The following is a 24,186-nucleotide window of genomic DNA, read 5'->3' on the forward strand; positions in this document are numbered from 1 at the left end:
TATCCCACATGCAAGTAAGTAATCTTCATATATAAGGTTAAATAACTGTTCTTGAAATTGGGACAACAGTGGTTTACTGACCTCTGAGTGAGCCCAGTCTGCAGCTCCATCAGAGCAGCTGCAGCGCTGAGGAAGCCACTGGGTGAACCCACGGCCTTAGTGAAGTTGCTGAGTTTTCTTTAGGCCAGTAGATAAGGGGTTCTCAACCTTGAGACACTTAAAACTTTTGGTCTGGGGAGAGGGTCTCAATGACCTTTTTCTTTCCCTATTATCAGACAGCGCAGAGATGCTGACTTGGTCTTACCAGGAGAGGATCTTGTGTGTGTGTGTCTGTGTCTGTCTCTTTCTCTCTGAGATCTCCCAGTATGGAAAAGGTTGAGAACTGTGGGGTTAAGCTCCTCCTTCTCTAGGTGCCTGACTACTGTGCTCCAATTCAGAAGATCCATCCCTATAAACGGACCATGAGGCCTGCTCAGGACTAAGCTGGGGCTTTCCCTCCCAACAGAGGCAAGCAAACGCTTGGTGTGGTTTTGACACAACCAAAGCCCAGCCTTGATTCAGGAAAGCACTTGAGCATGTCCTTTGGGTCCACCCCCATCCAGGAGAGCCCAGGATTAAGTGTTTTCCTTTGCAGAGGCTTTCAATCTTGTAAGCCTAGTGACACAGCCATAGCATGTGCGAAGGGAGGGACCTGCCACGGCCACCCGGGCACCCCTGGCACCCCCTGCACAGCCAGGAGGGACCGAGCCTGAGAGAAGCGGTTCCTCCAGCATGGTGGTGGCCACAGTTCTTCCTCCTCTTGCGTCCTTGCTTTTCTTCCTACCTGAACAACTTGCAGAATCACTGCCTTTTTTCTTTGGCAAAAGCATGTCTTTGCTTCCCATGTTTTGTTGTTGGTTTGGGTTTTGTTTGTTTTGGGTTTTTTTTTTTGAGCATTTTCTGTACCATTACCCATTTCCATGCTGCTCACAACTCCTGTGCTGCTCTGCCCTGTCTAACCAATCTCTCTTCTAACCTCTTGTTCTCTTTCTTCCTCTTCATGCTGCCACACAAGGAGACAAACAGCTCAGAGGAATCAGAATGTGATGACCTTGACCCCAATACTAGCATGGAGGTAGAGACAATCATCCTTGTGATTTTTTATTATTATTATTATTATTATTTCCAAGAACGTGTGCCCATTTTGAAATGCCTTAGTTGAAAGGGGAGCTGGTGGGTCTGTATCGCTCATGGACACACGTGCCAATTAAGTGTGAGTCACACAAAGTGCCAATTCTGGTTTTGTCAAGTGTTGAACTGGAGTTTGGGCTGCCTTTGTGATGGGAGCGGCGGAGGAAGCTGGGGAACAAGCTCCTGCTGAGCTGGAGGTTCAGGTAGCCCCTCTCAGCTGCTGTTCCCCACCTGAGACCTCATTCAACGAAATGATAACATGTCCATGTCAGCTGCCAAAAAATGTGGCAGTTTTCTATATTAAAAACACCCCTTGTCCTGGCAATACACACTGAGCTGCTGGTCAGGCTTGTCCTATAAACCACTGGAGCAAATGTTGTTGCCCCACAACTAGTGCTTTAACTTATCTAGAAGATCAGGAAAGACGACGTCTCTTTTTTTCTCCCAGCAGAGTGGGAAATTGGATTTCTATGAAGGTATTGAAGAATGGTAAAACTGTTTGCACGAATGTACCTGTATCACAGAGAAGGCTGATGCAGATGGGTGGACCCAAATTATGACACCTTACATGCCTCTTTTTCCAGTTTGAACCACCAGTTCTAGTGGAGTGACCGAGACATGCCTTGCTGAGAGAGCCTGAAGGTGCTTAAAATCATGAGAGTTATATATCTGGTTCTCCTCAATTAATACTTTGCAGGACCTATTTTTCTGTGTATAGTGACCACACCAGGCATTTGTATACATTGTACCGAGGCTGGAAATGCTTCCTACTGAAACAGGCGAGGACAAGCATCAGAGAGACAGAATTATTTTGCAGAGTCAACAGGGCAGGTCATTGGTGAACAGGGATATCTGTGTGTCCTAGATGTCCAGGATACTGCCAGCCAGGCTGCACTACAAACATCTCGACAGAGAAAGCTGATCTTCCTCCTGAAGGGTAAAAAAAAGAAGAAATGTATTGAGAGGCACCACCTCAGATATTAACCTCAAGTCTTTTATTTTAATTGTGTTGGTGTCAATAAACACATCTTTAAGAAGGGGATGTGTACTAAAAGAAAGCTTTTGACCCAGCTGACATTCTGAAGATTGAACGGTGCTTTACCACTAAAGCTGCGTTATTCCCAGGGGTGTGTTCGCATTTTCAAAGAGCATTTTGCCAATCACAGGTAACAACTAGATGTATTTGTTACAAGGCATTTCCCAGTTATTGCACGTACTTCTGTAAACTTGAGATCGTTGGAAATTGCTCTGTGGGGTAAAAGGTGGCTGAGATACAGGTCATGTACAGAGCTGGGTGAGAATCACCGTGCTTTTTGCAGAAGATTTCTGTGTTTTGACTGTGCTCAATAGGAGGGAAACCAGATGTTTTACAATAGTGAATGGAGTCCTTACACTGTTGGCATTTTTAGTCAGCTCTGGCATGTTCCACATGGATCTTTTTGTTTGATTATTTTCTTTTACACTGGTACTGTTCTTGCCTGCTCCTCAGTTCAGGAGGTAAGACTCTTTCTGTTTAAACCCAAAGATGCTAATTTGAAGTCTTGGCTGTAGTATGAATGTGACCTGATTTACACTCAGAAACCCAGTCCTGCATGTCCCAGGTCACTTACTGGAGATGACACTGCACAGTGTCACTGTGGTGCACTGCAGGCCCCAGGAGCCACAATGTTCCTCATGGCTTGGAGAGCTCAAGTCTGCCTCTGAGCAAAACACTTTGGGGCTGAGCAAACGTTTAAAAGGGTAGAGGGAGAGAAAATGAGCGCAATTTTGGGGTTGATGAATATTGACCTAAGGTGACACGGCCCTGCAAGTAGCAGCATGGCCCTCGCTTTGTGCTCGTTTTAGTACGTTGGCATCCCAGTGAGTGTGATCAGCTTGTTGGTCCAGCTAAGAAATTTGCAGGGGGAAGTATTGCTGAAACCCAGTATAAACCAAACAAAATCATGCAGAGAGAACAGGGCAAGGGCAGGCTGTGAAAATGTTCATGAGGGAAACAGCCCCAGTAGTGGCCACGGGGAAGTCCTGGTTCTAAAGGTCTGGGATATTCACTACTGGAAGCCACAGCTGTTCTCTCTTTCCTTTTGTTATAAGTGTTTTGATGGTCCTTTTTCAAACATGTTGAGAAATTAACTAGATTAAGGCCTTGGGAGCTAAAGTCTTTTCTCATTAAAACAGAGGCAAGGTTTAGGGCTTCATTAGATCTTTTATGCTTTGTGTCCTAGGCTTAAATAATTGTTAAACAGCTGTTCTACCCCTCCCCCCAGCCTACCTGTGCACTGAAAATGAATATCTCACCTGGTTCTCCCTGCTCCCTGTGGTCCATCCCAGTGGAGCCACTGGGGAGCTCCCAGGGGAACTGGAGGAGGGGGAAGACCTTGTCCTCACACCTGGCTCAGCTCGTGATGGATGTTATTGATATTGAGAGTGCTGGTAGGACTGTGTCCTGGCCATCAACATTCACATGTGCATGAGGCCCTCCCCATGTTTCATTAAGGAGGAGTTGTTGACAGCTGTTATTACAGCCAGGTAATAACAGGGCAAGTCACCTGGCTTCTCATACAGGACTGTCACCCCTGACGTCCCTCCTCCTCCCATCGTGCATGAGAATGTGCACCCTGTACTGGAATAGAGAGAGCAGCCTCTGATTGCAAAGGAGCCGTATTAATTGCTTGGAAATGTCAGTGCAATTTACCACCAGCCTACTTGCTGCACAAGAAGTCAGTAAGCTGTTTGTAGTATCTATGATGTCTCATGGCTACTGTGGTCTTTCAGATCCAGCTTTGCTTGCTGTTTCTAGAATCACTTATCTGTTCAGCGTACTGCAGATTTCTGAAGTGCTTTGGCTTTGTTTTGTTTCAAGGGGAAACATAAAAAGGAAGAAATGTGGAGAACACAAATAATGAGAGCAGGAAACTGAAATACTGGGTGACTGTTTTTAGAAGAGCTAAAATGCCATTACTGCGTTTTTGCCTACACAGGGACTTGCTGGCCCTGGAGAACTTTCCATTCATTGTTACTTTGAATAGAAATAGCATTTCTTAGTGGCTATTTATTTTCTCTTTGTTTATCAAGATGTAATCAAAGTACAAAAAGATGGAAACAAAATATGGGGTTTTTTTCCTTTGTTTTCTCCTTTGCACTGTTGTTTCACAAAACAGGAGGTGCAAACTCACCTGTTAGGCATGTGAGTGTAGAAGCAGGCACTTGAGGAGCATGTGTAGCCATGTGAGGAATAGAGGTAACCTATATTTAAGAAAGATCAGAGACTTCCTTTCCACATATCTGTAGCTAATCGCACAGGGACAGGCAGCTCTGCTTCTGGGAAGAAGGTGTATGCCCTCATGAATCAGTAAATATTGTCCACACCCAAGTCTGGGCTCCTGGACAATGACACAACTAATTGCTCTGCAATTCTGTGTCGTAACGTCTCATGGGGTTTCAGTATTGCTGAAGGGGTCATAAATCAACTGTGCAAATCCCACCAGGCTACCTCTTTTATCTAAGTGAAGGTCCTTCCAGCAGTCAGAAGACGTGACTGAGCTAAACCTCACTAAACTCAGCAGCGGCTCTTCCAGGCTTTGGGGTGGACCTCACATGGAGGGTTCTGACATGAGTCCAGACATCTTGTTTTGCACAGCATGACTCCAACTGCAGCACGTTACACATAATCCTGATCATCACACAACTGTCACCCAGCGTCTAGTGTGTGTTCCAGTTCCTCAGCTGTGCAAAGGAGAGATGAAGACCAGGCCCACCCCGAGTCAGTGGGGAAGTGCCATCATTAGATTTGTGAGCTGGGACACTGCCAAGGGACGTAAGTTGGGTTTCATAATCTGTTTTTTTCAGTTATGACATTTTAGCACATTAAGAACTCCTCAGAGATACTTAGAGCCAGATAAGCCCTAGGAAACATCCTGTAGGGAAGAATATTGTATTAGCGCCCTGGCAGCCCAAGTCGTTGAGTAAGTAATGGTTTGGTAGATACAGCATTGGCTCTGAGTCAACACTCAGCTCAGGCCAAGAATTCCCAAGTGCTTTAGGCAAATGCCTTCACCCCCTGCCTTGACTTCTCCATCTCCAGAGCAGACCTAACATACTGTCTTCATGAGATCATGTATGATACTGTAAGAAAGCCTTTCCTGGCCTGTTACCACAGTATGAATGAGTATAATCCTAGGAACCTCCTGTGTTTCCCTTGGGGTGGCCTCCATGGGCAACACCACTGTCCTGCTGCCCTGAGTGGCCAGAGACTGCTGAGACCAGCCAGGAAGGTGACTCATCAGGTGTGAGGTAGCCTGAGCTGGCAGCACAGGTGCGGTGGTTTAGCTATTGGAAAAGAAAAAAGTGACCTACTTCATCTGCAGAAAGGTGGTAGAGTGCAACAACATGGTGCCTGGAGCACCAGAGACATCCCACAGCATCCTCATTGAAGCACACCAGCCATTAGCGCCTTGCAGCAAGAGCATGATGAGGGCAGGAGGACTTCTGCTTTGCACAGATGCATGTAAAACAGTCAGCATCCCTTGAGGCTTCTCCAGCAGTCTCAAAGGCAGCTGAACAATCCATGCTGGTGCCAGAAGGTATCCCCCATCCCCACCAAAAGGCTGATGCCATGGGACACTCCATCAAGTACCATTCTCCCATTTTAAATTATATTTTTCCCTTTGGTAGCATCTATCCATGTATAGTGGGATCCTCATTTGCTCCTTTCATCAAGAAATTTCTCTTGTTAATTTGTTTCTTTTAGAGGGCAGGGGAGGCTGGTGACACTGTGAGCTGGTCCCCCCAAAAGTCTCAAAGTAAAAGCTGAGCTAGTCAGAGATGGATTGGATTAATAGATCTTTTCCTACAAATTAGATTTGGCTTCATTCCTCTGTAACTAATTTTTTTTTTTTTTTGAGAATCATTAATATCTGTCTTTTTTGGGGGGATGGGGAGAGAAGCAAGGACCATGTTGCTGACTCTGCTACCAACATGTGCAAATGCATCAATATTTTATTTTAACTCAGTGAAAGAGAAGTGCCATGAGGTGTTTACAAAATGCTGAGCTGCTTGTCTTGGAGTAAACATGCCCTCTACTGTTTAAAATAAAGCTTGGATCTGATTACAGAGGGCTTTGTTTGCAGCCCAGCCTTATGGTTTTGGGGGAAAAACATTCTCAGTCCCAGTTGTGATGCACTCCCTTAAAATGGGACTGAAATGTGACACTGGAAAAATGGAGGCATCCGCTGGGTCCTTCTGTGCATTGTGTGTGTCTGGGCTGGGCTCAAGCCTCCTCCAGGAGCTGGGTTGGGCATGGCGAGGACAGCTCTGCAAGATGCATCTCAGCAAAGCCTGGCCAAGGTGAGAAGCTGCACTTGCAGACCATTTGCCATTGGCATTGCAGAATGGTTTCCCACTCCCCCCAAAAGATACAGCGTGTGTGCACAAATGGACTATAAGCTCTTGCTAAGAATTAGGGCAGTCAGAGTCACTTTGCAAGTGGACTTCGCTGCTATTGCTGCAGATGCCTTTCTATCTTTATAACATGAACTTAACAAACTGGGAAAAAAGTGGCCCAGTACTGCAAAATAATGAGCTGCTGGATGCAGCAGCTGTGGTGCTTTTCTAAAGCCTGACTGTTACACTAAGTTCTACTTAAGTCACTCAGATCTAAGTCACTTAGATCCCTGCAGGTCCCCAAAGGCATCCAAGTACACGCCTCGTGTGCCTTTCTTGGTTGGAGCCCTGAAACAGCACAGGCTGGAGGAGGGAGAAGGAAGGTCTATTTCTGGCTTTTTTATTTAATAACCCTGGCCCATCCCCTCATTTCTTTTTCTCACCCCCCTCCTTCCAGCTCCCTGTCTGTGCCTGGTCAGCACTAGACCCCACATCACTCAAGCAGAGGCCGTTTCATGATCTGTCTTTGTCACCTTGTCCGCGGTTTCTGTTTTTAGCTATCACTGTGTTTGAAACAGAAAACCTCCTAGCTGTGGAGGGAGCATTAGAAGTTTTCACCTACCCTGGACTGAGCGACAGGTATTTCATCCAATGGAAAAAATAAATCTATCTCATTTCAGCTAAATTCATGTTCCTAGAGAAAAAAATCTCACTGTGTTTCTTACCTGAGGAGTGACTGCATTGCCAACTGAATTTCTTCCCTTAGGGTTTGTGTTTACCTGTTGTGGATCAACACTGAAGACGATATGGGAAGTTTTTGCACTGGGTAGTTCCACCTCCACCAGTTTGTTCGCTGGCAGCTGCAGTGGTGCAGCTGGTGTTTGCTGGGATTCCTGCAGGGAGCCCTTAGCGAGAGGCCCTGGGTCACCTTTCCCTGCTCATGGCTGGGGATGCTCGGCTGAGAGACGGGCTGTGAGATCCTCGTTCAAATGGCTGCGGACTGAGTGAGGTTCCAGGGCTGAGCCTCAGGTTGCTTTTCAGAGAGAAGGAAAGTAAAACTCTGCAAAAACCAGCAGGGTTTTTTTCCACTTGGTAATCTCAAAGCAGTGCAGAGCGTTCCCTGAGGAAGCGACATGCAGAAGCCAGGAGTCCTGCATCTCCCCCACAAACATCACCACTGCCCTCTGGCTTGTGTGGGAGCTCCCTTGGGCAAGCAGGGGCTTTAACATAAGGAGAAAAATGCTGGAGAGGGCCACCTTTCACCTCCTTTTCTCTGAGAGAGAAGTCCCTTGGATTTGCAGCCCCCTGTGTTGCCCATGCAAACATCTCTGGCAGCATCGTGTGCTGCAGGTGCAGCAAACTGGCCCCTGAGTCTCGGTGGCTGTGGGGCAGCTGCACCCCCTGCCCCTGACCCCCATTTCAGGGCACAGCACCTCACCCTGCTCAACAGCAGCTGTCCTGGGCCCCTCGCTGGCAGGGATTTCTGCTCTTCAGAACAGCGTGGCATGGATTTCATCTCTCTGCAAAAGCCCTGGGAAAGAGAATTGGGAAGAGTTACTTGCAGGCATTTTTACAGCTTTTCCAGCTTTTTGCACACACCATCGTTTTCAAGAGGCTGTGGGAGGTGCTTGGCAAGTCATTCCATAAGGAAAACCAGCCCCAGCACTGGCAGGAGGATGTGCAGACAAGCAGTACGTGAGCTCCCGTCCTCCAAGGGCAGCGGGGCCACGCTCTGGAGCCCTCCTCTCCACCCATGGGGTTTAAAAATCTATTTGGCAAATGAAAAGATCATCTCCAAAGGTCTTTTACTTAATCTAGAAGGATTCTGTGGAGTGTCATCTCCTGTCATCTGCCCATAGCCTGGAAATCCATCCAACCTGCAGAGAGAGGCAGTAAACCCTCAGGCCTGGGAGCGGACGTGGGAACCAGCAGAGCTGGCTGTGAAGCTTTGCTTTCCTACTTCTGCACTTCTCACCCCATAATTTGACCCCTCCTTCAAAGCAGACCAAGTTCCATTCCCTAATTAAGCGATGTATTATATCAGTTTGGTAGCACTTAAAGGTTGCTCTTGCAAACAGGCTTCTATTTTTGTCTAAACTTACAGCAGGCAAAAGCTACAATGTGGCTGGAGAGTGTTGTTATGTTACATTTTATTAATTAACAGATAAAGTTTTAGCAAAGGAAATGTAAATTTTACCCATAGACTCTCCCAATATTATCTAACAGCAGTAATTTGCTTTCTGATATTCCCATGGTAAGGCAAGGGAAAAAACATCGGTAAGGCATTTATTATAAACGATTATGCCTTGGAAGTCATTAGAAATGTAGCATTATTTATTTATAGATATATCCATTACATTCATCATTGTAGCTGCATACTCTAATGAATCCTTTAGAGTCATAAAATTAATATAAAGTGTTAGTAGCATTTCTTTCTCCTGATCTCTAATCCTACAAGGATAGAAATCAGTGAATAATAAGGGAATTTAGTGCATGCTGCAGGGAAGAGAGAGCTTTGGAGGATGGATGTGTATTCCAGTTAAGCCAAAAACTACAAAAAAATGAAGATGTACATGCAAATGAGCTGTTGCCTCAGGTTAGTAAACTGTTATGTAGATGGTCTCACTGAGTGAAAGTGGAAAGCAATGATTATCCACAGAACAGCTTTTTCTTCCTTTGCTGGATTGTATGAGAGACACAATCACAAAGATCCATCTCTCCTTTTCCACATGCACAAGTGGGAGGGAAGATGTTCTCCTTCATCCAGTGCCCTCTTACATTGCTTAAAAAATAAGTCTTAAATATAGTAATAGTGCTCAAAGAGTCCTCTCTGGGCATGCAGGCAGAGGTTGACTCCTTACGGGATGCTGGGGATGAAATGTTTGAAATCTCAGCACTCTTGGAAGCATCTGAGAATTCAAACCACCACAGTTTTGCCCACAAGGTACAGACCTACACACCTACTGGCTGTGTGGTAGGAACTGAGACTGGCTTTGCCCACAGGCAGCAGCCCCTACCTGTTTCTGGAGCACGGAGTACAAAGCACTGGCATGGACCAGTTGTTTCAGCCAGTACCATGAACGTGGTCTCTGTAGATGTGTCCTGAAGGATCAAATTCTGCCTGTTGCTAGGAAAAGGATAGTTTCAGTCTCAGATGGAGAGTAATTTGTCCATGTAAGGTATGTTTCTGTAGGGAAAAAAAATGAACCTTCGTTAGTGGTGAGTCCATGTTATGCCTCGTTCGTTTGGGATTTTTAGTGGTGACAGGGGAAAACATACCTGAGTTCTCATAGCTGGTACCAGAGATTTGCCTGGGACTAGGAAGAAAGGCTGTGAAACCAAAATGAATCTGAATATGCTTGAGTGCCTCCTTGAATGGCACCCTGAGCCATTCACCTCGGAAAACTATTTATAAAGCCAAAACAGAAATATAAATCTTTAAGCTGTAACTATGGTATTTTGAAAGGTTATTGCTTCTACTTTGTGGCCTGGTTTCTGAACTACTGCAAAAAGTACCATCAGCTTTAGCAGACCACGAATTAGGTCACTGCTTCGTTGGCATCTTCCAAAATAGCTCTGAAATAGATAGTAACAAAGATACTTAGGGCAAGATAAACCACACTGGTGTTTATGGTGCTTGATATCAAATTATGAGTTTGAATTTGGATAACAAAGTCTTGTGAGATTATTAAAACGGTTAATGAGGCTAGAACATCTATACTATTGTACACCACTATGTAGTTAGGATTTATGCCCTATGTGAGAACTTATTGGCATTGCCTTCACTATTCGCACCATCGCTTCCAGGGTTTACATGAGGTAATTGGCATACACAGGCCACAGCAAGACAGTAGTTTTTCAAGTCTTTGATAACTTGATCCATTAACTAGTTAGATAAAATAACTCCCAGTTAGCCAAACCTCAGTTCAGGTTGGAAAGTTTCCAGCAGTCCAACAAAATGAATGAAATTTCACTCACTGTGACAGGTCAAGAGTTGTTGCAGGACCGATACATGTCAGAAGGCAAAAAAAAAGTCAGTATTTCTGATTTAGTGCCTTATCTTTTTTTTTTTTTTCTGAAGATGAGCAGAAGTTAAGAGACATCTCCCCAAAACTGGTTAGTGGCCAGAGCGCTGGTGAGATGTCCCAGGTGCATGGTGACTGCAGGGGCTGTGTGATGTGGGTCTGGAGCCGGCCACCGATGGGCACACACCACCTCTGGGAATAAAGGAGTTAATGGCTCAAGCATTATCATTCAAGCAAAGAGAAAGCATGTCCACCCTCCTCAGCTTCAGTGTTGTGCCTGTTACCTGTGATGCTTTATCAAAGTTCAAGAAGCCATAGCTTTCATTTACCTGTGCACAGGCTTGTTCAGGTGTCACTTAGAGCTTGCTGTGTCTGCAGGGTGTTCGAGATTGTTGTAGCCACTGGTCGGTGCTTCTGTGATTCTGGTCAGGTCCATCACAATAGCGTATGGAACCAGACGCCTCATTGTTGCTGTCCAGAAAAATAAATGTTTTTATTTCTTTGTATTTTTCAGATAATCAACCCCAATTTCATTCAAGAAGGTGAGTTAAGGACAGCTGTGCGGTGACAGGCACGGAGGGGCAAGTCAGCAACTGTGATTCCCCCTGGTACAACCACATGTTCTGCACCCACCAGCACTTGCAGCAAAGGCTGTGAGGCTCAACCCCCCCCAAACCTGCCTTCACTAAGTCTCACGCTCCTGTGGAGCACAGGCCTGTGGGGCAGACAGTCCCCGCTGCCTCCTTTGCTGAGCTCTCAACAGCTGGCTTTCAGTGAAGGGAGAGTTCTGGTAACACAATCCCACGACCCCCAGCTGTTTGGGACCCCAATTCCATAGTTGTTCCTATAATGTGTTCTCTAGACTTGTATGGGGAACATTCTCATCTGTAGATATAAGAAGGTGTGATCTGTGTGTCCCCATGTTTTTTTTCCAGTGGCTCCAGAGTTTCTTGTGCCATTAGTGGACATTACCTGCCTGCTTGGCGACACAGTGATGCTGCAGTGCAAAGTCTGTGGGCGGCCCAAACCAACAATAACCTGGAAAGGACCAGATCAAAACATTCTTGACAATGACAACAGCACGGCCACTTACACAGTGTCATCCTGGTAAGGTCCTGCCTTCGGGTCCCAGCATAGCTGGGTGTGATGGTCATGTTGCCCTCAAATGTGGCACCAGCCAGGCTACAAGGCTCATCAGAAATGCATTTAATAGGGTCTGGCATGGTGTATTTGCACATCACTGCACCACATGTCAGCTAGAAAGGGTCAGACTTAGGGGCCCAGGCGGCTCTATGGTTTCCCAAGCTGATGTAGGGTATATCCACAGTGTGTGTAGCTGGCAGACACAAGTTTTCTCTGATTTAGTTCATGAGTCAGCTGCAAATAAGAAGCAACTAATGTTTCCAACATATTAGTGTGGCTGATATTGCCTCTGCATTGCTGAGCCTCCTCTGCTTGAGTTCAATGCTATGCTCACCTTTGGTAGGAACAGGAGTGGAGCAAAGCAAACCATCACCGGTTTGCAATACCTATAGGTTATTGGGCATTTTCTCATTTCATAGGAAGAGGTGGGTTACTGCAGGAGTTATCCTGCAGTTTTCCTGAGTTGTTCCTAAAAAAGCCTACATTTGCTCTTGGGAAGGCTAGATCTGGCTATGCTTGGATAGAAAGATGCTTGTTATGATGTTCCCAGCCTGACTAGATTGGGGGGAGGGGGCGAGAAAACCAGCTTTACAACAAACACTGGGAAGATCCCAAAAGATCTGGAGTTGAATTCAGGTCAGGTAACAGCCTGCTGCTGGATGCTCATCTGCGGCTTATATAAGCGATTCGGGCCAAACTGCAGTGGAAATCTCCAGGACACAATCCTTCATGCAAACTTTTCAGCACTTCTGGCGCAGCCTGACATGAATCCAGGGAGTACAAAGTCACTCAAAGTGAAAAATGAACACTAGGAGAGAAGGGATTTTACATGTTCAATAAAAAAAATTACAGCTGATCAAGAGCTCCCTTCAGAGACCATTGGCTTGTGCAGCTGTCCCAGAGCACCCAAAATTATCTCTTTAGCCATTACTCAGTTGATCGCTAGCGCGTTATCTTCTGGCTCTGGCTGGGGTTGGGCTGGGGGAATATTTCCATACAGAGTTCTGTTTTCCATCACAGTCTTCCGCCTGTGCATTGGCTCCCTGTGCGCTATCAGCACTTGTATTGTCTTGTTATTTGTATTTATTTTTCAGTGAAGACACTGCCTGCCAAGGAGGGGCCCAGCAGATCAGCGGCTGTCTTACAAATCTTGTTGGCATGAGTGTTTGGATTGCGGGGGAAGGGGATATTTATGTCTTGTTTTAAATAAGCATATTCAGATCAGCAAAAGCCACACTGCAGGCAGTTACACCAGCAGTCCTTCTGCAGTTTCCAACAGCTTACGCATTCAAGAACTAGTCTAGTTCTACCATCAAGAGAATTTATTGTTGGCTTTATGCTGGGTCTCCAGTACAGCTAAAGCAGTTACACGAGCAAAATCCTTTAATTCTGGCCAACTCCTTTAAATTGCACAGTGAAGACCGCAACATGAAAACTGAAGTGACTGTGTACAGACCTGCTATAAATTCACTAGACTCTGCAGAGCTGTTTATTTGCTCATGTTGCCCAAAGATTGAGCGTCTCTCACAAAGTCGGTGCTGGCGTTCTTTATCCCTAGCTCTTGTGAGATGTCCAGCCTTCTGACCACAGGCCTGGCAGCCTCATTAGATCAACAGCACATGTTGCTGGGGTCTGAAGCTTCCCAGAAATGTCAGGCACCCTGTGCTGTGTGACTGCCTTCTGCATCTGTGGGAAGCCCATTTTGCCCATCCAGTGTTGGGCTTAACTGCAAAGGTCCAGCAGTTCAGCATCTTCCAAGACAGGAAAGATGTGCCTGGAGATGTCTTTCCAGATACAGGGGTCTAAGCATCCGGCTCTAGACAGGCACAGTAAATGTTCAGCTCCTGGACTTTGCTTGCTGCTCAAGTGATCTTTCCCCATCTCCTCCAAGGCCACAGCACACAAGCAGATTTGCCTGGCAGGCAATTTGGACCATTTTGCTCAAAGGTTTCATTAATTGCCTAATCCTGATATATGGAGGGGTTGCCCTTGGGTACCAGATTGCTGGAGGGATGCCCCTTCAAATGAGTTAAAAGGATTTGTGTGCAGGTGTGTTTGTAACGAGGCAGGGCAGGAACTGGTGTAAAAAGCATTAGCAAGTGAAGCAGTGTTTTATAATCTGGGCCTTCTGCATCCGCAGTGACTCTGGGGAGCTCACCTTGAAGATCTGCAACCTGATGCCTCAGGACAGCGGCATTTACACCTGTGTGGCAACCAATGAACATGGAACCGCATCAACCTCAGCGACCATCAAAGTTCAAGGTAGCACATCTGACCTCAACACCGAGAGTTTTTCTCTTGGTGGGGGCGGGGAGCACACAGGAATAGCCGATGCAAAGGCAGCCAGACATGGAGCTGTGCCAGGTGAATCGAGACGTTAAAATCATACAACTGTTCCTCAGCCAAAACTCCCACTGATGGCTGAAGGCATCACAGACTCTTCGCACTTGATTAAGTTGTCTGATCATAAGCATCACATCTGGGAAACAAAAATGCTTTGGCACTGGTTCAGCTCCTGCATCCTGCTGGCAGCACTGCTTCCCAGGGGCTGGGGAGGGTCGGCCGGGGGAAGCTGAGCTCCCTCAAGCTGCCGAGCCCCTGGTGGCGATGATGTCCTGGCTGCTCATGGGGATGAGCATGAGAGATGAGAGGTGCTTGCTGTGTTGAAGGAGATGGCACAGAGACAAATGTCTGACTGGTGACTTACAGAGGCAGGAGTGTCACAAGCATTTAAAAGACAATTTGTTTGGTCTCACAAACTGCCCTAGAGATATCATTTCCCTAATTTAGCCAAGCAAGTTAGTGGCTGCACTAACGACTCCTGTGCTGAAGGAGCAAAACACAGAAGAATTACTGGTCATTTGTCAATCTGCTGCCAAACATACCAAGCACTATACACACAGAAGCACTTTGAATGCCTCATTTTTGGACGCTTCAAAGGTAACTGCCTCCCCACCTCTCAAACCTCACTCGCTGCTTGGTGAAGTCTGTGGGAATATTTGTTTTCCTCAGTTCCATGGGCTTTGCATTGGGTCTTGAGCTGAAGCCAAAATTAGCAGCAGAAGGTGGCAAGCAAAGAGGCTCTGCCTTGGCAGCAGCTGAGCTCAGACAGATCTGCACCCAAGGGTTGATTCTCCCAGCCAGTCTCAAAGGGAGCTCCCTGTGGCATTGCAGTACAGTTGACCACCAGCTGTGAGCAAGAAAAATCTCCCCCTGTGCTGTAGTACCATGATACCATGTCAAGGCAGCAGGGCTTGCAAGCAGCATGGTTCTCTCTTAGCTGCTAGTACGGAGGTCTCAGACTCACAGCGGTAGGTGAATGGGACCATGACACTGCCTTTTCTCTGGTTGTGCTGGTAACCCAGTGAAAAACAGTGCTGCCTCTGCAAGGCACAGCTGCCACGTAGTGACCTGATGTACCTGAGACCCGATCTTCAGAATGAAGCACTAGCACTTGTTGACATGATGCCAAACTTGCTGCGTGTTTTCTCTTCCAAGGTGTTCCAGCTGCCCCAAATCGCCCCATTGCTCAGGAGAGAAGCTGCACCTCTGTGATCCTACGCTGGCTACCTCCATCCAGTACAGGCAATTGCACCATTTCAGGCTACACTGTGGAGTACAGAGAAGAAGGTAAGTGGTTTGAGCTGTACTCACTGTCTGGGAGAATGAGAACGAAGTAAGTCACCTCCATGGCACAACAGGTCCTAAAATCATCCTTGCCCCCACCGTGGTGCCACTAACCGTTGATCACAGGTCCCAACATGTAAGGTCAAATGAAGCCCCTCTATAATCCAGTCCAGCTTCTCATATATTAGAGACCTTCCTGTTTCTTCCAGTCACTTACAGCAAGTAAAGTGTGCTAAGCTAGAACATATCCATCACTAAGGCATCCTTTCATCATTTGCATTTCACCACCATGGTATCCATCCATTCTGGTGGATATTTCCTTGGAATACAAAAACAAAGCAGCCTTATTTTTTTTTAATCTGGATAGAGCTGCAGTTCCCTGCATATTTTTCAAACTCAGCTCTGAAATCCATTTGTTCTTAAATCCAACCACCCTTTTCCTCTGAATAATTAACTAGATATTAAATGAACTGTTTTCCCAATATGCACAGGCATGTGCTCTTGAAAAGGGCATTTTAAATGATTCGCATCCCTTTTAGTGTTCTTCCTGCAAAGGTGTGAGAGTCCCTGGGCACTAAACCTTTGCCTTAGATGTGTCGGTATGTCACCTCTGTTTTTTCCCCTTCACTCTTCAAAAAATCCTACCTCATGTTAGTAAATGTGCGAACTTAATCATTCCATCATATTAATACCCTCTCTTAGCAAATACTCTGCCTTGACCCTCACTGTGTCACCAGTGTGACTGGCATTTTTGCGGAAGAATAAGAGCTCTTCTGTTAACAACAACCACCAAAACAAACCGTAAAAAAGCAGCAGTATTTTCAGTTTTCAGTATTGCTCCCACTCCAGAAGAATCACTGACTCTTTCCTGTAAAATCAACCTTGACCTTGTGAGGCCTGGCAATCAGAATTTCCCCACAGTGCACATAAAATATATGGGTCATGGTAAATAATGTAAAGGTACAAAGCCCTGGACTTACTAAAATAAGATACAGTTTTATATACTCTTGAAAGAAATCATGGGCTGTGACAGGGCTCAGTGTCCCAGGGGTCCTTTTCTGTTCTGTGCAGATGAATAAAGTATTGCACCTTGGGATGCCACAAGTTAGGCAACGGTTGAGTTTGTTTCTGTTAGAAGCAGAAACACATGACAGTCAGGCATTTCTTTGCTGCAATTCTGCTCATCTGCCAAAGCCCACACTAAGCCTCAGAAAGCTGGTTCTCCTCCTGTAGCTCTGTGTTTCACTGGAGCTACCATGTCTTTTCAAAGACATCACCCACAAAAGTTCTTTGATTGCACTGGTTCCCTGTCTCAGCTTAACCTGGGACTCCCATGTCCGTATTTCTTTTTGCAGTATTGCTACTACCACTTCTCTCACAGCAGAGCTGTCATCAAATTCACTCTCTGTTCTTATCTTATCACGCTGCCCTGAGACATCACTTGTAGTACACAGGCACGGCTAGACTGCCTGAGAGATCAGCTTGTCCCTGGGCTGCGGTTTTTCCATTGCTATCGGTCAAGTCAGGGGCATTTCTTTGTTCTCTCATTTAACCAGACTGGAAGGTGGCTGCAGCACAAAATAGATTCCTGTGGTCTGGTTCTGATTTAACAGAAATACATCAGTCTGCCATAATGGTTGCCTTTTAAAAGTCCTGTGGATTTTAACCTCCCAAGGTACTGCACGAGTTGGGCAGAGTTGGCGTCTGCTCTGAGTTCACATTTTGAGACTGTTTCCTTCAGCTCTTCTTCTCTCCCTCCGTAAACCACAGGCTCGCAGGTCTGGCAGCAGTCAGTGGCCTCCACTTTGGACACGTACCTTGTCATTGAGGACCTGTCCCCAGGCTGCCAGTATCAGTTTCGTGTGAGCGCCAGCAATCCCTGGGGGATCAGCTTGCCCAGTGACCCCTCTGAATTTGTGAGGCTCCCAGAGTACGGTGAGTGGGGCATGTCAAGGGGGCTGGTGGGCACAGGTGTCCACTTGTGCAGTCTGTATGGTGAGACAGATTTGTGCTTTGACAGCTCCTGATAAAAACATTGATTCTGGAGCTGGCAGGAATACAAGAGAAAGCCTGGGAGATGCTCAGAGCCAGCTCCTGCTACTAGAAAGGCTTTTCATGTCTGCTTCTACAGCAGGGCTCACAGCCTCACTCTGTCACAGAAGCTATCGCAGTTTGCTACCAGATCTCTGCTTTCTATCCAAAGACCATTTCTTGCCTTCATCTCTGGGCAACAGGCTCCACACCATACCCGGTGTCCTCCCTGCCATTCCACAATGCCGGCAGCACCAGCTGGGATCTGCAAGTCAGGTTGCAAAATGTGCCCCCCTGAGTGCCCCTCACTACAAGAAGGACACTGAGGTGCTGGAGAGAGTTCAGAGAAGGGCAGCGGAGCTGGTGAGGGGCCTGGAGCACAAGTCGTCTGAGGAGCAGCTGAAGCAACTGGGGCAATTTAGGCTGGAGAAAAGGAGGCTGAGGGGAGACCTTATTGCTGTCTACAACTACCTGAAAGGAGGTTGTAGCATGGAGGGTGTTGGTCTCTTTTCTCAAGTACCAAATGATAGGATGAGAGGAAATGGCCTCAGTTGTGTCAGGGGAGGTTTAGATTGAATATTAAGAAAATTTTCTTCATGGAAAACGTTGTGAAGCAGTGGAACAGGCTGCCTGGGGAAGTGGTGGGGTCACCATCCCTGGAGGTGTTTAAAAGGTCTGTCAATCAGGTTCTTAGGGACACGGTCAGATGAAGGGTTGGACTCCATGATCTTGAGGGTTTCTTCCAACCAAAATGATTCTATGATTCTATTCTATAAGCAATGCAGTTTACATAGGAAGGCTGTGATGGAGGCAGCCCCCAGCGCACGGGGCTGCAGGAATTTGGGATAAAGCTCACTCATGACGGTGCTGTGAGCAGAGCCCACATTACCCCACGTTTCAGTAGCTCCAGTCAGTAACCAGATCTGTGACTGGCTTGGATAGTCTGTGCTGGATGAAATGAGAGCTCACACAATGTCGCTCCCAGTTACACACAGACATGACTTTAGACTGTCTGTGTGGCTCTTTTCAGCCCAAAATTGCAAGGAGAGATTTTAATCCACCTTATCCATACCTTCCCCTGGGGAGCTCTGTCTTTTAGTGGTGCAATACATTGGAGATGTGCCTGAGCAGTATGAAATTGGATTCCTAGGGTTGTTTGCTGTTTTAAGAAATATAGTCTCATATAATTTTATGATATGCAGTTTATAGTCTACAGGAAATGGTCATTATCTTTATGCTTTCTTGAATGTGTTTTGTTCTCCCAAAGACTCTGCTGCCGATGGTGCCACTATTTCGTGGAAGGAAAACTTTGACCTCGCTTACGCAGAGCTGCATGAGATTGGGAGGTAAGATTCACCATGCAGTGAAACACCAAAACAATGGTTTGAAGTTTTTTTCCATGGAAGAAAGTTTAGGTTGCTTTCTGTAGCTAGCTTGAAAACTGCTGCACCTTTCAAAGAGTATTGCACATTAAGCACTGACTAAAATACAGACTGGTAAAATATGGACTAAATCCTGTTTTTCAAGATCAGTTGTGATCTGAAGATTGCAGCTTGGCAAACTTGTGAGTAATTAGGCAGCCAAATCTCTGACAGCCACTGCTAGCTCTCATTTGGATCTCCTCTGACATCTCTGATTTGATGTGAGTCAAGACAATTTGCTGGTTCTGGATAAGCTTAACCTCAAAGACTGAGTTTGCCAGAGCACTTGGGCATGTGACTTAAATCACACACTGATTGGGACGGTCAGTTGAACAGGAGCGCAAATCGGAACTGCAGGCATTGTCAGCCCTCGGTGCTCCACGCAGACAACAGATAAGGAGCATGCAAACAACTCCAGTTAATGCAGTTAGTTCTTCATCTCAGAGATCAGAGGCGAGTAACTCTGGGGCTGAAAGGATAGGATTCTATCTGGTTCTCCAGAAAGATGAGTGATGTGTTAATAAGAGTTCAGCACATGGTTTCACTGGGTAGTTTTTCTTTCAGGAATGGTACTAAGCACTAGCCCATGTAGGTTTCCTAAACGTTTTCACATCAGCTGTTTTCTTAATTTATTCCTGTGTGCCTGAAACAGTGAGACAAAACTATTGCTTAGTGATTATTTAACAAGACTTTCCGTTGTCTGAGAAAGTTTGGGCTCTTTATTGAAGCAACTGGAGAAAGGAGACCTACAGCTTAAAAACAAAACAAAAAAAGAGACAGAACCTGTGAAAGTGGCAGCAAATTGAACCCAGGGGAGATTGTTAGAGGACATCAGTATGGCTGCACAAAGCAGCAACACTGTTTGCTCTCAGTGTTTGCTAATCCCCAAAGAATCTCTACAACCAGGGTAAGAGATGGAGGCTCTTTGTTGGAAAAGGTTATGAACAACTAGTTAAGTCTGATTCTTTATGAAATATTAATGCACTGAATCAAATAACACTTTGAAAATCAGTCTGTTCTTGCACTGAAAACTAAGCATAATTTATTCATGAGGCCGCTTCATTATTCAGTGGTTGGTTTTTGTTGTTTTGTTTTGTTTTTTTCAGGGGACGATTCTCCATAGTAAAGAAATGCATTCACAAAGCCACTCGGAAAGATGTTGCTGTAAAATTCATTAGTAAAAAAATGAAAAAGAAAGAGCAGGCAGCACATGAAGCAGCTTTGTTACAGCACTTACAGCATCCTCAGTACATCACTATCCATGATACCTACGAGTCTCCTACTTCTTACATCCTAGTCTTGGAACTGTAAGTATGCGGAGCTTGAATTCAAGTGTCTGGGTAGGAATCACAACCCTATTAAGTCCAAGGACAAAATTCACCCTGATTTAAGTGGGGCAAGGATTTTCTCATCTGTTTTTTATGGATTGTGACGTCAAATGCCATAGCTATTTTCTGCAGAGCTTCTACTGCCTTGTCTTTACAGTAAATAAGTTTCAGAGGGACAAATAAAACTGCTTTCTGCTCTGGTGAAGGTTGGGTAATTGTATCAGCAGTTAGTTTGTCCCATTGAACAGCGTGAGATTTATTTGGGCAGTTTGGTCCAATTTTTATGTTTGAGTAAATGTGTTTCAGCTAGATTGAACCCTGCATTATTCTAATACTTCCTGGTGAAAAAAGCTGTATAGCAACCATGTTTGTCCCAATAAGGAGAAATAACAACCAAGATCCAAAATGCTTCTTTGTTACAGTCTATCCAACAAAGTATATTTGAGCTATTTGCTTGTTTATTTATATAGATAAATAAAACTAGGTGGAAAACTTTTCTTGGGTTAGTTTTCCCACAAAATATATTACCAGCTGAAAATGTCGCTGACTTCTTTTCTGCATTATGCAACCAGCTCTATAAATAAATAGATGAATCCAAATAATTAAGAGGATCTGTTTTCAAAGGAATCACCTTCACCTCTTGAATCCATCCTTAAACAAATGAGTTTACTTTGAGACTGTTGCTAAATTTTTCAAGGGCTGGATATAAAAATTGAGGTTAATCATTCTACCACTTTCATGGCCCTGCAGTAGCTTGAGATATCACTTAAATACTAATCAGACCTTGCATTTTAGTTTCCTCTATTTTTAGGTCATGAAGTTTCCATTGCAAATTTGTTTTCAAATATTAACTGTTCCTAGAGATACCATGTGATCTTTCACGTGCAGAGTTTGATTTGTTTGTAGGATGGATGACGGTCGTCTCTTAGATTACCTAATGAACCATGATGAACTTATGGAAGAAAAAGTCGCTTTCTATATAAGAGACACAATGGAAGCCTTGCAGTATCTTCACAATTGCAGAGTGGCTCACTTAGACATAAAGGTGAGAAGAGAACGATGCTATTATTCAGTTCTCTTGTACAGAGAGTTCCAGCTGCACAGACAGGAAGGAGGTGCAGTCCGTACCCCAAAGCAATGATCACTAAATGGACAAGCACTATCATTCTGACCTATTGACCAGAGAAAGGACTTGCTGACCTGTAGTGCAAGGTCAGACAAGAGATGCACCTATTTCCTTCATGATGGGCTTGTTCTCTAGGGCTTTCTGGATTTAATGAAGGAAAAGGAGGATGTCTGAGACAAGAACGAGATGTCACTAGCACCTGACTGAAGGGGAATGGTTTGGGCTCACACCTGTACCAGTTTAGCTACCAAGCTTCCTGAGCTGGTTTGTGCCCAGGAAGCTCAGGGCAGGTCGGGAAGACAATGCGTCTCCCTCATACCCACAGCAGTGCCCTGGAGAACCCAAAACAAGGGGAGAAGAGGGTGCTGGGGAGGGCTGACAGGGCCAAAGGAGAGCAGCACTGTGCTGCAGAGCCTGAGCAGGGAACTGGGTGGCAAATACACGCAGGGAGAGGCTCAGAGGAAGAACAAGCTGCACTGTGGATAAGAAATTCAGGCAGCGTGTAATGTCACACTCAACTAGATCAGCACAGCTCGTACCTCCTTTTGTTAGTGCACATGGCAGGAGGCACCGCACTGTCCCAGATTAGGCATTGTACTGCTGTGCTCACCAACATCCCACCTATCTTGGATGAGAGAGAATTGGCGATTGAAGTTATGATCAAATGTTTTGAATTTTGTGATCCGCAACATTGATTCAAGTTGCTAGGGGTATCAGATAATCTCTATTTTTTCTCAGACTTAAATGCCAATTAAAAATGGAGAATGAGAGATGAATTTAACTTTCTTATATAGTGAACAAGCCAGCTCCAAGGAGGTCTCTTCTCAACTCCCCAACCCCCAGGCACGTCAGATGAAGTGATGCTTTAATTCTTCTGCTGCCTATTACCACTATATATAAAAAAATCATTCCTTTTGCACAGTACCTTATGTGAACATTAGTCTCAAAAGGCTAAATTATGCTGTTTTCTTTCAGTAAAATTGTTTGTATTTTCCACTGTATTTATAGGACCTGTCAAAAAGTAGGTATCACTGGGTAAGAAACTGCACTGAATTCTCTATTTGATCATAAGATACTTCCCAGAAACAAGGTGGGAAGCCAATTTTCTGTGACCTATTTACAGTTCTCCTGAATGAGGGATGCTAAATAAAGCACCTTCTGTTGCTAAGTGGGAAGTGGGAGATGCATTGGTAGTGACAGCAGACCTTGCCATGGGCTGTCATGTCCCAAGATCCTGCTCAAGAATGTGCAGACTGCACAAGAGAAGAGCAAGCAGAGAGATTTAAACGACAGTGTAGTGAACTTTGCTTTATATATATAGCCATGAGGCAGCAGTAAAATAGGTATGAGGATGAGGGGCTATAGGACAGAAAAGTGAGTCTAGAGGGGGTGCAAGAAGTAAATTCAGAAATTACATCAGAGCCAACAAAGGAAGGAAAATCCATTCTCAGTCCCCAGAGCAGATACTCAGCATCTCCCACTGAGAGAGAGGTCTTAAATACTGAAAGAGTTCATAAAACAGAAGGAAAACCAACCAAGATGAAATATAATTGCATTCTGGCTTATAAGGGAACACCAGCAGCTCCATCCATGTCAACTGACAGCAACCATAATGGCACACACCAGCATCCCTCCCAGCATATGTGGTAGTGGGAGCAAAGTTGAATGTTTACTTCATGAAGAATATTTCTGCTACAAGTTATGCACATTTATGTAGCCATTTAGTCACCTAAACAAATGGAATCTAGATAAACTGACCAGATACACAAGTCTTGGTTCAAAATTTAAAAATCTGTCAGTGCTCTTAGTCTGTAGAGGTTAGTTCGGGAAAATAAACTGGGAGTACTTGGGGCAATGTACAAAATCTCAGTGTTGCCGTAGTGCAAAATGAGGATATTGTCATTGCAATTTCAGCATTGATCTGAAGTTACAGCAGTGTTAATAACAGCTGAGCTGGCTCCTTGTCATTCACACTCCTGATCTGTACCTCCTACATCTGATTAAATGTGAGTTTTGATTGGCTATTAAACCTAAAAAGCAAAGCTAAATATTTGGATAGACGCTTATCTAGAATGAAATCTATACAAAAACATAATTAACTTTTTATTATTTTCTTTTCAACAGCCAGAAAATTTGCTGATTGATTTAAGGATCCCAGTGCCTCGTGTGAAGATCATCGATTTGGAAGATGCAGTTCAGATCACAGGTCATTACCACGTCCACCACCTCCTCGGAAACCCAGAGTTTGCAGCTCCTGAAGTGATCCAAGGCCTTCCCGTCTCCCTGAGCACAGATATCTGGAGCATTGGTGTCCTCACCTACGTCATGTTAAGCGGTGTCTCTCCGTTCCTGGATGAAAGCAGAGAGGAGACCTGTATCAACGTGTGCAGAGTAGATTTCAGCTTTCCCCCCGAGTACTTCTCTGACGTGAGCCATGCCGCCAGGGATTTCATCAACGTTATCCTCCAGGAAGACTCCAGGAGAAGGCCGACAGCAGCCACTTGTTTACAGCATCCGTGGCTACAGCCGCACAACGGCAGCTATTCCAAGATCCCACTGGATACCTCCCGCTTGGCTTCCTTCATTGAGCGCCGCAGGCACCAGTACGATGTGCATCCCGTCCCCAGCGTCAAGAGTTTCCTGATGAGCAGGCTGGCCCCCGGCACATAACGCCTCCTTCCCTGGGGTCCCACACTGCTGGTCCTGGGGCAGGGCGTGGGGAGCGAGCAGGCACAAGGCAGATCTGTCTGTACATAGTCCCGTCTCCAGCATTTGCATTTCACGTGGCTTCCCTCATCGCAGGGTACAAATCATAGTGGAGGTGGTAGCACCTGCTCAGTTCCACGGGATGAAAGCAAAGGGGGGTGAACAGCAGCAAGTACCCGCTGCGTCTCCTTGGCTGGCTCCTCTTGGGACATGTACTTTTGCTGCATCCA

At 45.5% G+C, this 24,186-nt stretch overlaps 1 protein-coding gene across 3 annotated transcripts in view; it reads left to right on the forward strand.

The window, feature by feature from the left end:
* KALRN (kalirin RhoGEF kinase) overlaps positions 1-23,920 on the forward strand; it is a gene marked incomplete at both ends in the record, with an annotated part of 504,008 nt that extends 480,088 nt beyond the window's left edge. For all 3 annotated transcript variants that reach the window (XM_080346391.1, XM_080346393.1, XM_080346392.1), the window contains 10 exons: positions 1,055-1,114; positions 11,089-11,116; positions 11,510-11,681; positions 13,858-13,979; positions 15,216-15,347; positions 17,115-17,279; positions 18,643-18,721; positions 19,903-20,103; positions 21,031-21,169; positions 23,375-23,920. In XM_080346391.1, the coding sequence (XP_080202517.1) occupies positions 1,055-1,114; positions 11,089-11,116; positions 11,510-11,681; positions 13,858-13,979; positions 15,216-15,347; positions 17,115-17,279; positions 18,643-18,721; positions 19,903-20,103; positions 21,031-21,169; positions 23,375-23,920 (1,644 nt within the window). The remainder of the gene's footprint in view (positions 1-1,054; positions 1,115-11,088; positions 11,117-11,509; positions 11,682-13,857; positions 13,980-15,215; positions 15,348-17,114; positions 17,280-18,642; positions 18,722-19,902; positions 20,104-21,030; positions 21,170-23,374) is intronic.
* Positions 23,921-24,186: the final 266 nt, after the last annotated feature.

This window comes from Nesoenas mayeri, assembly GCF_963082525.1.
Source record: "Nesoenas mayeri genome assembly, chromosome: 6".
NCBI classification, from domain to species: Eukaryota; Metazoa; Chordata; class Aves; order Columbiformes; family Columbidae; genus Nesoenas; species Nesoenas mayeri.